Raw genomic sequence first — 13,545 nt, 5'->3', positions numbered from 1 at the left:
GCGCTAACCCCTCCTAGTCCGGCCCAGAGAAGGAGGGTGAGACCAGCTCTGCCCGGCTGAATCTCAGTGCCCAGGCCGTGGTTTCTCAGGGACTGCTGCGGGTCACTCTCAGGGCCTGGGGTGGGTTTGCCGTCCTAGACTCCTCACTCACCCTGTCCTACGCCCCCCCCCCCCCCGTAGATGCACTCTCCCTGTGCCCCTAGAGGAAGCCCGCCTGGAATGGGATAGTTGGGGGGTGGGGTTCCCGTGGGGTTCCGAAGTTGTCTTAGGCACAAGGAAACCAGATTGAATTTCTCCCCACCTGCACCCTTCCAGCGCCGCCTCCCCACCAGGGTCCTCACTCCATCTTCCTTCAGCCTGGTTCCTGGGTTACCGTTTCGGGGGCTGGGCGGCAGGCCAGTTAGGAACAATGGCCAATGGAACTGGAGCTGCCAACGGCAACACCAGCACAGACTGCCCCCCCAAGACCCCCAAATAGCCCTCCCCCCTCCTGCCTGGGAACCACCCCCCCACCACCCCCCTCACCACCCACAACCCCCTCCCAACCAAGGAACATCAATGCCCCTTTCATCCCCACTTGGCAGGGTCTATTGGAAAGAAGGAGGGGCCAAGAGGGAGGAGGTGACCCGGAGTAGGAGAACTGTTCAGGATTAAACCTGGCTTTCAAGGGCCTCACATCTAAAGGACCCCGGTACCTTCTCCCAATTTGGAGCACCGAAGTTTTCCTCAGTTCCCTTCCCCCACTCTCTTCATAACTGTTTCCCTCAGAAACTGGCCCAGAAGCTGGGCACCCTGGCAGCTTGCCTAGTCCCCTCTCCCCTCTGGATGCCAGTTTAACACTCTGCTGGACGAGGAAAAGCCTGCCGGCATGCTTCTAGGATCATAGATGAAGCTGTGTAGGACAGGAGAGAGATCTCACCAGCCCTCCTGGAGCTGGGGAAGGAAGAACGCCCAGAGCAAGAGCTTCTGCCTTGCCTGCCTGCCGCAATCTCTGATGTGTCTAAAGTAGTCTTACTTGGAGTGGGGGAGGGAGGGACCTGGAGGTTCCAGCATCTAAATTCGTCTCTGGGTCAGGATGACTCAGGGGGAACCTGATAAGGGGCCTAGGCAGGGGCGTGTGGCGGGCAGGAGGTGGGAAATTTCCATTGGGATCTGTTTGCTTCCGCGGCTTAGGGGTCTCAGCCTCCCAGAGGCAGAAATGAGGCAGAAGCCCTAAGGTAGGGTTCTCCGTCAGGGAGGTCCCAGCGCAGCCCAGCTGTAAGTGACCCAACCAGGGTAATCTCTGTCTAACTTCCTTCCCTTGGGCCAGAAGCAGCTTCAAACTATACCTTCAATGAAGCAACAGTTTTAAGTACCTACTTTGTGCGAGCCACTGTATGCATGCAATTCAAAGAAGTGTGATGGGTAGTCCTACCCTCTCTAGAAGCTTATGGTGGAGTAGGTGGGAGAAGTAATAAATATAGAAAAAGTTAAGAAAAATGATGCTTATACAAGATTGGGCAATAAATCCTATGGCAATCATTTTGCACCTTTCTCATGTGGGAGATCAGAGATCTCCATTCCCACTTCATGGTTTTAGTATCTTCTGATGGAGACAAACCATGAATTCAGCAATATTTTTAAATGAGTTTGTAGAGAATTCTTTTTTTTTTTAAGATTTTATTTTCAAGTAATCTCTACACCCAATGTGCAGCTCGAACTTAAACCCCAAGATCAAGAGCCACATTCTCTATTGACCAAGCCAGCTAGGCACCCCAGTTTGTATAGAATTCTGATAATCATAACACCTATGTATTTTAGTAATACTTACGTGTGCAAAGCATATTATTTATTTAGTTGATGATCAGTGTTCTGTGTACATAGAGATTCCAGGGGCCCTTGTAATAAGTCAGAAATCCTCTCCCAGGAGACTACAGCCTACAGACTAGGAACCATTATCTTGGTATAATTCAGAGGAGGAAAAGGGTTTTGTTTCTACAATGTACCACCCTGTGAGGAGTACAAGCACAGTGTATTTGAGTGGGAGAGAGGAACATTCTATCCAGGAAGAAAGAGAGCATGAGGGAAAGTTTGAGGGCAGAAATACACAAGTTACTTTGAAGAATTCAGTATTAGCTGCTATGTGCAAGGTACTTCCTGTGTATTATCCCGCAATACTGTTATTGTCCTCACAGTACAGATGAGGGACTCAAGGAAGCTCAGAGATTTCTTAAATAGAAGCTTTAGTCTCTTGCCCAAAGCCAACCAACTAGTGCTGTAAATAACAAATCCAGGACTCAAATCCCCACCCAGATTCATTCCTCTCCAAGGCTACGCTCTTGCCATTATGAGGTAGCCTATCAAGCCATATGGTTCCAGATGAAGAATAACACGGATGAGAACTGGGTGTTGTTTGGTAAAAGTGTGGGCCTAGTGTGAATGTCCTTGAATGACAGGCAACGAGTCTTGGTACTGAAGATACTTACAGCATTCTTGAGCAGGATTTTTTTTTAAACATTTTTTTTAAAGATTTTATTTATTTGACAGAGAGAGAGAGAGCACAAGTGGGCAGAGAGGCAGGCAGAGGGAAAGGGAGAAGCAGGCTCTCCTCTGAGCAGGGAGCCCGACATGGGGCTCGATCCCAGGACCCCGTGGGATCATGACCTGAGCCGAAAGCAGACGCTCAACCGACTGAGCCACCCAGGCACCCCTTGAGCAGGATTAATAGATAAAAAATCGTTTTGTGAAAATTAATCTGATGGGTGGGTGATAAAGATGGATTATGGGGGGGAGCATTCCATTTAGGAGAGAGATTCTTTCGTTCGTTCTTTCTTTTAAAGATTTATTTATTTTAGGGGGAGGGGCAGACAGAGAGAGAATCTTCAGCAGACTCCCCACGGAGTGAGGGGCCCGACGACAGGCAGGCTCAATCTCACAACCCTGAGATCAGGACCTGACCTGGTATCAAAAGTCAGACACTCAAATCAACTGACTAAGCTATCCAGGTGCGCCTAGGAGAGAGATCCTTTAGAAGCCAGGAAAATCAACTAGATAGGAGATGACAAGGACTTGAGTAAGTGTGGGAGCAATAGGAATGGAAAGAAAGGGTTTGTTAGACAAGGAAGTGACATTCATAGGAATTGGTGACTGATTAGAAGGGAAGGGGAGGGAAGTCACCAACCTAGTTGCCCTGTTTAGTTCATCCATCTATATGGCTTCTGACCAGAGAACAGGCCAAAGAGAAACCCCTAAGGAACATCCCTGACCTCCACAGAAACGTACATGGAATATTTTCAGAGTCTGAGACTCACCCTCACCCTGACCTCGCTCACCTTGACCCACCCAGATCTGTTATACTCCAAGGCCTGTGCTCTTTCCATGTTGGGCCCAACATTGGAAACCATTTAAAGTTCTCACTGAGGTTGGTCTGCCAAAGCCACTGGGATTCTCCATGTCGGTCACTATCTTGGGCTTGAGACTAAAAAGGAGGGCACTGTTGGGCTGATGCCAGACTGCTTTCATTAACCCCTTCCCTGGGCTCCTCTCAGCTTTTTGGGGCAGAGCATAAACCAATTTGACCAGGACCCAGAAGACTGGGTCAGGCTGGGCTGGAATGATGAGGGAGAGCTTGATCAACTGGAGAGATCAGAAGGTTGGCAACTTGCTCAATGTGGCATGCAAAGTGGGGAAGTGAAAGGACTCCACTCCCAAGACTAGGGTTGTAGCTGGGGCTGGAGGTGATGTCACATAAACACTGCTGAGGTCATAGAAGCTTCCCTCTCCTCCCCTGTCTGTTTCCCTATTGCCACACAGTCTCTCCGCTCAGCTGGCTCCCACATACCTGCACACACATAAACAAAGGCTGGGAAGGGTCAGACACCATTCGGGTACTCTTAGGTGCACAAAAGTGGTGGGGAAGTGGGTGGTAGTGTGATTATTCAGTATGTAGGATCCACACTAGTACCCCAATGCTGGAAACAGTAGGTGGGATGGGAGTGAGGGGGAAAAGGAAAGAGAGGGACAGGGAAGAGGGGCTTTGTTCCTATTACTGATCCTGATTTTATCTTAACCCCCATCCTTATTACTCCTCAGTCCTCCCGTCCCCTCCTCCTTCACCCCCAAGTCTCCCCCCGTGCTGTCCTCCCCTACCTCCAGTTGATCATGGCATCAGAAGCAAGGAAAACTTTCCAGAGGTTTGCTGTCTTTGGAGAATCATCGAGCAGTGGCACTGAAATGAACAACAAAAACTTCTCCAAGCTATGCAAAGACTGTGGCATCATGGATGGCAAGACAGTCACCTCCACTGATGTGGACATCGTATTCAGCAAAGTCAAGTAAGGGACCAGAGATGGGAGGTAGGGATGGTGAGTAGAACCAACAAGGCAGTGGGACACGGAAGGGTACATGGAGCAGAACATGCATAATGGATCTACTGAGCACCTACCGGGTCCTTGGCCCTGTGCTATTCCCTGTCCTCAGGACACTCAGTGTCAAGAGGCCAAATCCGAGTGAGGGGAAGGTTGGACCTTGGAAGGTGATGAGTTCATGTTCCAGAGTTTTTGGATTTCTATCTGACTGACCAGGGCCAAGAATGCCCGAACCATCACATTTCAACAGTTCCAGGAGGCAATGAAGGAACTGGGCCAGAAACAATTCAAGGACAAGAACCCAGATGAAGCTCTGGAGAACATTTATAAACTCATGGAAGGCAAGGATCCAGCTACCACTGGTGTTACCGTGAGTGACATGCTTCATCCCTCACCCTTGACCGGACTTCCTCAGATCCCTGCTGCTCCTATCTCCCCTCCCACCTTCCACTGTCCCTCACCTCTGCCATTAGTAATACTGTAGGGAGACAAGGCAGAAAGCCTCCGGTGCCCTGTTGGTATTGGAACAGACTTTAGAGATCACCTAGTAATTTCAGAGATGAGAACCTTGTGGCCCAGAGAGGGGTCCACATCTATTTTAATAGCAAAATTTAGACTTATTCCCAAGTGTCCAGATAGCTTTGGGTGGGGAACGCTGAGTGCAGAGGACTTGGTACCTGATTCCCACTCCTCTTCCTGATCTTCTGTAAGGTGTAATCTCTGACCTCCTGCCTCTCACCTTCCATCTGTTCCCTATTTTTCCCCTCTCTATTTTAAGTTCCCTCTACTCTAGGTTTCAAATAGGGCCCTCCCAGTAGGAGGGACCTTGCATATTGGGTCTGGGGTTGAAGTCCTCTGGCTGCAGCCTGGTCACAATAACTCCCTTGGAAATAGAAAAATCCACACACACCCCCATGCCTTCCCACACACCAAACTCTTCCACTCTCAGGAGTGGATGGCTTTTGCCACAGTTCCCACCCATGGCTGCATCTGGGCCCTAGAGAAAGCAGCCCCATGCCAATGATAGAACAGAGCACAGCGTACTAGCAGAATCAGAGGCCATCTTTAGAGAAGGGGTGTGACAGCGAAGGGGAAGAGAGAGGGATCAGACCCGTCCTCCTCTGGCTTGCAGAAAGCAACGACACTGGGTGGGGTGAGCCGGCTGACGGACACCAGCAAGTACACGGGCACGCACAAGGAGCGCTTTGATGAGAGTGGCAAGGGCAAAGGCATCGCAGGACGGGAAGAGACGACTGACAACTCAGGCTATGTGAGTGGCTACAAGGATGCTGGCACCTATGACAAGAAGAGCAGCAAATAAGAAGTAGCCTCAACAACTAGGGTCAATTAGTCCTCAGCCTGGCATCGTAAACACCAGGGAGCATAGGGAACAATAAACATCTGTGTGTACAGCAGCCAATGAGCCCTGTCGTCCGTCAGGATGAGGGATAGATGGGCCCACCAGTGCAGAGAGAAGAGAGAGCCCGAGGAGTCAGGGTTTCCAGTTCCGCACCCTTTCTCTACTTAGCCTCATGCCTCCCAGCCAGAAGTTAGCATTCCCTTCAACAACTGGTTCTAAGAACAGAGCTGAGGAATATATTTGGGGGTAAGAGACAAACCAGATGTGGAGGCGAAAGTATTGCTCCTTTGCATTCATACGTTACTGGTATCCACCAATCTTATCTCCCAGAGGAGAGTAGCAATTCCTGATTTGACATAGTATGACCCAGACACCACCAACTAGATGCTTCCCTGTCCCTCTACCTTCCTCATCTGTTGTAGTCCAGGTTTTGTTGGAGAAATAGAAACCAGCTAGAATGGGCCAAGGACTTACTCGGCTTGACTCCTATTACGAGTTTGTGCTCAAGCTAGGGGAGTGGGGGAGAGAATCCATTTTTTTTAAATTTTTTTTTAATGATTTTTTTTTAAAGATTTTATTTATTTATTTGAGAGAGAGAGAATGAGAGAGAGCAAGCACATGAGAGGGGGGAGGGTCAGAGGGAGAAGCAGACTCCCTGCCGAGCACGGAGCCCGATGCGGGACTCGATCCAGGGACTCCAGGATCATGACCTGAGCTGAAGGCAGTCGCTTAACCAACTGAGCCACCCAGGCGCCCGAGAGAATCCATTTTAAACACCCAGCCCAGAACTGAGTTTTGCCCCACCCCACCTCCATCGTGGTACACATGGAACAGAAGATCCCACTCACTGCTAAGGGTAGCCCAGGAAGACAGCCAGAGATGGGTGGCCTCCAGGACTCCAAGAGTAGGAGTTCTGGTGCGCTGAGGAAAAAGGAATGAAATGAGAAACTGATTCGGATGTGTTTTTATATTTTTATTTTGAAATGACTATAGAGTCTCAGGAAGATGCAAAAATAGTACAGAGAGGTCCCACATACCCTTCAGCCCAGTTTCACCCAGTGGTTATATCTTACATCACTCAGATGTGGTTTTATTTTATTTTATTTTATTTTAAAGATTTTATTTATTTATTTGACAGAGAGAAACACAGCGAGAGAGGGAACACAAGCAGGGGGAGTGGGAGAGGGAGAAGCAGGCTTCCCGCCGAGCAGGGAGCCCAATGCGGGACTGGATCCCAGGACCCCGGGATCATGACCTGAGCCAAAGGCAGACGCTTAACAACTGAGCCACCCAGGCGCCCCCTCTCAGATGTGGTTTTAAAACCTTCTGTGACTACAGCCAGGCTCACCTCAGCCCTGTCCTGTCAGCAGGAGATCTTGGAGTTTGGGGGGTGTCAGGAGGAGCTTTGGGAAGGAAAGGGATGCAGTAATCTTGGAGGGAACAGGTCAGAGAAGGTAACTTGAAACTCCAGTGAGCCACAATGAGAAGGATGGAAGGAAAAAGGGTCAGAGAAAGGAAGACAGGGTGACTACGGGAGGTTGGGAATGTCAGGGAGCGACTACCCTGGGCTCTGTGGTAGAGAAGAAAGGAAAGAACAGGTGATGTGGAGAAAAGATCAGTGATTTCATAGAGAGGAGCAGATGGGGAACTGAGGGGGTTTCTGGAGAAGTGAGGCTAGAATGAGTCTAAGGGTCTCAGGGAGGTCCCTGTAGCTAGAGGTACCTACTGCAAAGGTGAGTGAGTGGAGAGTCCTAAGGGAGATGGGGAAGGCTGAGAAGAGAAGGGTGTTGGGGATGGGGAGTTGAGATATGGAGCTGGGCGCCGGTTGCCATGGTGTGAGCTGAGGCTCTGGGCCTCCATTCAGGAATCAGGATCTGGCCCAGTGGATGGACAGTCACTCCCAACTGGACACAGTCAGCTTCTTGGGTGGGTAAGACTGTCTGTGGGAGAGGGAGGATGGTAGGGGAAGAAAGGAGGTAAACAAGTTGGAAAGAGGCTACCAGGCAGCATGACTTTGCATGGTGACTGAAGCTCGAGACATTTGTCCTACCTCCCTGGTCTCTTGGGAGGGGATCCTGCCTGCCTTTGAAGTCAGGGAGGAAGCCTTATACCAGGGATCAGAGGTTTGGGAATAGGGACAGGCTGGTGTGTGGTGGCAGTAGGGGCCAGTTCAGAATGAAAGCCTGCCTTTCCTAGTAGAGGCCGATGATACCTATCGGTTCAGCATCGTGCTTTCCAGAACAGAGCAGGTAGAGCCTTTGGTTGGTTAGGGTGTCATTGTAGTAGCAGCTCGTAGGCGGCTGTCTAGGGGCCAGAGAGCAGATCGTGACAGGGAAGGAGTCCTCTGTGAGTGTACAGTATTCATTGTAATTCTCACAGAAGCTATCGCTGTACTTGCAGAACCTCTTGATCTCTCTCCAGGGGGCATGCACCATATAATGGATTTGGGGGCAATACCAGCTCTGTTTTCTGCCCCGCACATAGGCCATGAGACCATTACAATAGCCCTGGAAACCCTTTGGGTAGCTAACCCGGGGATAGTCGATGTGTAATATGCGGAAGTTCTTGATGGCAATCTGCACCTTGATGTCCACAACCAGAGTTGGCCCTAGAACAAGCTGGAGAAACAGGAGCCAGGCCACAGCTGGTGCCATTCTTCCTGCTGGTAGAGTTAGGTGGTTGGGGGCAGAGGTGGGTCTAGAGTGGCTGTCTGCCCCTTCCCAGAGCCTCCAGCATTCCCCCAGCCTTCGCCATGGGCCTTCCCCTATACCCTAAGAGCTGGACTCTACTTCAGAGATAATCTAACCCAGGTCCTCATGTCCCAGAAAGAGGAGACACTTGCCCAAAGTCACTCAGCTGGCCGGCCACCTTCAGCCACTCCACCCACTCCTTTGGTCCACCCGGGGGTCTCAGCTTCACCCAGTCTGTGAACTGTAACACTTACAGAATAAGAGGTCCAACTGGTCCTTGGGTGAGGGACTCTTCCCGATTATCCCCGGCTCTGGTCAACCTTTCTGGTAAAAAATGCAAAGGGGACAGAAGGAACAGGCTGAACTACGACTGTCTGACTGCTGTGGAGAAAGGACGGGGGCTGGAAGACAAGCGGGGCCGGAGCAGGGGCAGGAATTCTTCTTGCCTGAGGCCAAAGACAGCCCAAAGGTGAGAAGAGGCTAGGGAGCTCTCTGGACAAAGACCAGTCTGGGAGGAGGGAGTGTCCCCTGAGTTGGAGGAGCCTCCGTGCTGAGGGGGTTGGATGGGTGGGAGGATAGAGACATTGCTGTCTGGTCTCCTTTCTGCTGTCATCAGAACACTTAGTTCCAGCTCCTTGGCAGAAGGCTCGAAGTTCTTAGGTTTTCTTTGATGTTTTCTCTGGTCCGTAGGCTGTGCTCCTGTGGAAAGGTGAGAAGGAAAGTACTGTCATGTTTCTGAGGGACAAAGTGCTGCTTATTCCTGACCCTCAGAGAACAAAGGGTCTGCTGCTCACCCACTCGCCCCGGAGGCCACACGCGCACGCACACAAGGGCCTCCCACTGAGTGCTGGGTTGAGAACCAGAGACCTCAGCGTGGACCCCCACAGTCCCCATCATCACCTCCACACCGGTCCCAATCACACTATCAACCGGCTCCCTCACCTCCGACCTCAGGCCCTATCAGAGTCCGAGCACTCCCGGAAACCTCCAGCCTGTCAGGTGGGATTAGACAGCATAGCCTGGACGTGAGGAAGTGTGGGCCCGTGAGCCCAGAGGATCAGCTTCTTACTGTAGTTTGCCATGTGGGGAAAGGGCCGGACTCCTAACTCTCTTCGTCAGCACCTGCTGCTTCATGAGAACTAGAGAGCCTGCCAGACGCAGCCCTTGACCTCCACAGGCCTCACGGCCTGGCCTCCCTGCAGGGTGTTGGCCGGCTGGTGGGCTTCCTCGGAGGACAGCCTACTCCACCTGCGTCCCGGGGAATGGGAGCCAGGAGTCAGAACACAGAGCCCCGCGTGTTCCGAGGCCAGTGTGCAGTCTGGGGGTGGTGCAGGGCACGGAGGCATTGGGGGTGCTGGCGTGGCTCTTCCTGCCGGTATGAACTGGGGTCCAACACTGAACCCGTCCTCCCCACAACTTGCTTCTCCCCCCGTGTTGCCTGGCTCCTGGCTCCTCAGTGACCTATGCAAGAAATCTGTGATCCTAGGCCCTCGCCGCTCCCTAACCCCACCGTGGGGAGGCGGTGGCTGCAAGGTGGTTAAGAGCAAGGCTTTTGAGTCAAATAGACCAGAAATCCTGGCTGAATCCTGGCCCTGCTGTTGACAGGCTGTGTATCACCAATCTAAGTTTGCTAAAAACACACTAAGTTGCAATTTCTTCATCTAGTAATGGGGGTAATCTTTTATGCCTCATGGCACTATGAGAATTCATTACGATGTAGATCAAGAGCTTTTAGCCCAGTGCTTGGCACCTGGTGAGTACTTATTATGAGCATGAGTCCGTTAGTCACACAGCCCTGACACCTAAGACTGTTCCTGAAACTGTCCCTTCCGTCCCTGTCTCTTCCCCTGCTCAGGCTCTCCCCTCTTTGGGACACCACATGCTCTCCAACTCCAGTAAGGCTCTACACCTCGCAGGACGGGAGACTCTCCATGACCTGACCCCCGCCATGTCTCCAACTGCATCTCCATCCATGCCTGTTTCCCCCTTTGTGCCACCCTCCACCTCCTCAACCTGGCTCATGCCACCTCCTTTACCCAGGATGTTGTTCCTCACCTCCTTCCACTCTTACCCCCATCACCTCCACTGAGCTAGCTCATGTGAAGTCTCAACCCGGAAATCCTGTTTAAGAAGGCTCTGCTTGGAAGACCACCCCCAGGGAAGTGTGCACAGCCAAGCAAGTGAAGGTGAAGCCCACACAGGCTGGTGGCTCATCTGTATCCTTCAGGCTGGGGCTATAGGCCAACACTGAGTGGGAGACTTGCAGGGAGGTGCCTAAGCCTGGTTGACTCAAGTGTTGGTTTTGAGGAAGTCGGCTGTTGTCCCCACCTCAAAGCATGCCTCTTCTTCCCTATTTGCTCAAGGCTGCAACTTCTCTGAGAAGAGGTAGGGGCTTTTCATGAAAGGCTCCTGGTCTTCCTTTTCCTTCATTCGATGCCCACCTACCACCTCTCCGCTCTGCACACACAGTTACAGAAATGAAACAGCGCTTGATAGAGGAAAGAGTTCAGGACTTGATATCAGATAACCTACTGAATTTCTGCTTCCTCGTCTATAAAATGGGATGAATACCTTCCTTACCTCATGAGGCTGCAAGAAGAAAGTGAGATGGTCAGTATGAACGTGAATTTCAACCATCACACGGTGTATAAACAACGTATAACTAGATTTGATCTCCTAGGTTCTACACCAACTCGCTTTTTTCCCCAACTGAACATCAGCAAAGCCTCTTTTATTCCCCAGATGATCCAAGTGACCTCCCGCATCCCTGCTCTGCCAACGTAGAGCCCCTTCTGACACCTGACTTAAAATTCATCTTCATGAAGCTTTCTATTATTAGCCATGCCCTGTGTCGATTACCTTAAAAAAATTTTTTTTATTTATTTTTTTAAAGTTGTTAAATACCGTCTGAAAAGCACTAGGACAAATGTTGGGGGCAGTATAAAGGTAAATAAAACAGCTCCAGCCCAGATTACATGTATAATTCAGCAAGAAAGACACACGTATAAGCATGTTACAAAGGCCCGAGCACAGGACCAAGAAAGGTGCTGAGTGTGCAATGGACCTTCGGGTTCCAGACTGCAATTCTAGTGGCCCGGTCTTTAAAATCCTATCTTCAAGGTGCTGATCCACAGCACTGCTGCTTCCATGCTGACATCCTTGTCATGGTTTCATCTGCTCCCAAGATCTGAGATTTGTGGAATTCATTGCCTCATTACACTGGGCTTTACATACATGAGAATTACCCTAGAGATGAAGAAACTAAGTTTGAGAGAGAGTAGTTTGCTCAAGGTCATATGTCTAATTTAGTAGTTCTCAACGGGGGCAGGGGCAGGCAATTTGGTCATGTCTGGGGACAATTTTGGTTGTCACAACTGGGAGGGGCTACTGGCATCTATTGGGTAGAGGCCAGGGATGCCATTAAACATCCGACATTGCACAAGACAGCTCCGACAACAAAGAATTATCTAGACCAAATGTAAAAAGTGCTGAGGTTGAGAAACTCTGGTCTGGGGCACCTGGCTGGCTCAGTCAGAAGAGCATGCAACTCTTGATCTCAGGGTCTTGAGTTCAAGATCCACGTTGGGTGCAGAGATTACTAAAAAAAATAAGTACACTTAAAAAAAAAAAAAGAAAGAAAAGAAACCCTGGTCTAATGAGTGCATCAAATTTCCTAACAAGGGCAGAATTACTTATGCCTTATATATTGAAAAGGGCTGGCAAATCTCCAGAACTTAGAAATATTTGTGTTAGATTTTGCTTTGAGTAGTGATGGTTTTTCTACCAGCAAGAATGTTCACCAATGTTCACCACTGAAACTTTTGAGTTGTTTTTCCTGTAAGGGTGACCCTCTGCCTGTAGTCCTCTACACATTCTCTCCCTCCTTTCCTCCCAGAACAAGTGGCTAGCATGGCAGGTGCAGGGGTGATTCCTTATGATTGAGGGGAACCCCAAGATTTTGCCGAGAGTGAGCTTACCACAAACTCAGTGGGGTCACTTTTTTGCCCTATCCAACCCAAATTGATCCAACCAGCATAGCATGTCATGGGCAGTTCCTGGGTTGTCCTTGAACCCAAAGGATTGCTTCATGCAGCTCAACCTTCTTGTCATGACTTCACCTCAACCCCAGGGTCGAAGTCCAGGAGCTGGATTGTCAGTTCCTCCATTTGCTAACCAGTGCTGAGGTTGCTGCTGGTCCCACCTGGGACTAGGATCATTCAGGGGCACAATGAATGCCTTCTAACCCAGAAGTTGAATCAGTTAAGAATCATTTATATGCAAGACACTAAGCTATCCCTGTGGGAAGTAGGAAAAAAGTATTATATAGGTGGTCCTTGTCTTCTGAAGATCGATAGTCTAAGTTGGAGGAAAATGATAAATACATATGAAGAAAAACCAACGATTCAAGGCAGAAAATTGTACATCTTGAAGACAGAACTGTAGGAATTTAGAGATGGAGAAGATCCCTCTGAATTGGGGGACATCGGAGCAAATTTTCTGTGTGAGGGGCAGGTCATCCTGGGACCTTGGGATGGATCTCAAGGAACAGTTAAGAGTTGAGTAGAGATAAAGAGGATTATGAAAGGTGTGTTTAAGAAAATATAGAAAACCACCTTGGCTAGAATTGAGGCGCTTCTGCGGCAGACCTTGACTATCAGGCCAAGGAATCTGAATTTTATTCTGTAGCTAAAGGGGGAGCTGACAATGGCTTCTGAGATAGAATGACCTAATGAGGCCTCTCAACCCCGGAGCAGGTCCCCCTCTCCTACATCCTGGCATGTCTAAAGGCATTGGTTTGGGAGCCAAGGATTCCAACCTTCTGTCCGTGCTGCCTCCTCCAGACCCACAGCTGTTCCAGGAAAGGTCATGAGAATTCAAAGACCCAGAGCAAGTCCCACGTCTGACCCCAACTTGCTGTTTGTTTCACTTTCCCCGTCTATAAAAATGAGCCCATTACCTTTATTTATCCTAGGAGTAACAAAATTAGGATAACAGAATTTGGATCTGCTCCTGCTTGGAGGGAAACTCTCATGGGCTTTCCATCGGTATCCAGAGGCTGTGTGGAAGTCCGGAAGAGAGAGAGGCTGGCCTCCGAAGGGTGGGCACCAATCCAGGCCCGGCCCTCCTCTCAGCCAGCTCCGCTCACCCC

General features: G+C 50.1%; 3 protein-coding genes across 10 annotated transcripts in view; 1 reads left to right on the top strand and 2 right to left on the bottom strand.

Moving 5' to 3' along the window:
• Window positions 1–369, bottom strand: part of NDRG2 (NDRG family member 2) — a 9,113-nt gene extending 8,744 nt beyond the window's left edge. The window contains exon 1 of the mRNA XM_081830808.1: window positions 302–369. The gene's annotated coding sequence lies outside the window, so the exon portion shown is untranslated. The remainder of the gene's footprint in view (window positions 1–301) is intronic.
• Window positions 370–2,859: 2,490 nt separating this feature from the next.
• On the top strand, window positions 2,860–6,138 carry TPPP2 (tubulin polymerization promoting protein family member 2). Its single transcript, XM_081830807.1, has 3 exons — window positions 2,860–4,313; window positions 4,563–4,716; window positions 5,479–6,138. Exons 1-3 carry the CDS (start codon window positions 4,141–4,143, stop codon window positions 5,665–5,667), a joined length of 516 nt encoding a protein of 171 aa, XP_081686933.1. The 5' UTR covers window positions 2,860–4,140; the 3' UTR covers window positions 5,668–6,138.
• Window positions 6,139–6,313: 175 nt separating this feature from the next.
• The window catches only part of RNASE13 (ribonuclease A family member 13 (inactive)), a 38,099-nt gene continuing 30,867 nt past the window's right edge, over window positions 6,314–13,545 (bottom strand). For 3 of the 8 annotated variants that reach the window (XM_081830799.1, XM_081830801.1, XM_081830800.1), the window contains 2 exons: window positions 8,651–9,095; window positions 6,314–8,368 (listed from right to left, as the gene is read on the bottom strand). In XM_081830799.1, coding sequence (XP_081686925.1) covers window positions 7,899–8,360 — 462 coding nt within the window. In that variant the 5' untranslated portion in view covers window positions 8,361–8,368; window positions 8,651–9,095 and the 3' untranslated portion in view covers window positions 6,314–7,898. Of the gene's footprint in view, window positions 8,369–8,650; window positions 9,096–9,338; window positions 10,395–13,353; window positions 13,540–13,545 lie in introns of those variants that run through there. The other 5 variants (XM_081830805.1, XM_081830803.1, XM_081830802.1 and 2 more) reach the window with 5 other exon arrangements.

The sequence above is a fragment of the Leptonychotes weddellii genome, chromosome 9 (assembly GCF_054177405.1).
Source record: "Leptonychotes weddellii isolate Sample4059 chromosome 9, ASM5417740v2, whole genome shotgun sequence".
NCBI classification, from domain to species: domain Eukaryota; kingdom Metazoa; phylum Chordata; class Mammalia; order Carnivora; family Phocidae; genus Leptonychotes; species Leptonychotes weddellii.
Note: the sequence above shows the minus strand (reverse complement) of the source record. Positions and strands in the feature narration are given on the sequence as shown.

Excerpts from the sequence above, each read along its gene's own strand:
- TPPP2 (XM_081830807.1), top strand. The coding sequence starts at position 4,141 with ATGGCATCAGAAGCAAGGAAAACTTTCCAGAGGTTTGCTGTCTTTGGA. Across the intron at positions 4,314-4,562 it reads ATCGTATTCAGCAAAGTCAA|GGCCAAGAATGCCCGAACCA; the intron begins GTAAGGGACCAG and ends CTGACTGACCAG. Across the intron at positions 4,717-5,478 it reads CAGCTACCACTGGTGTTACC|AAAGCAACGACACTGGGTGG; the intron begins GTGAGTGACATG and ends TCTGGCTTGCAG.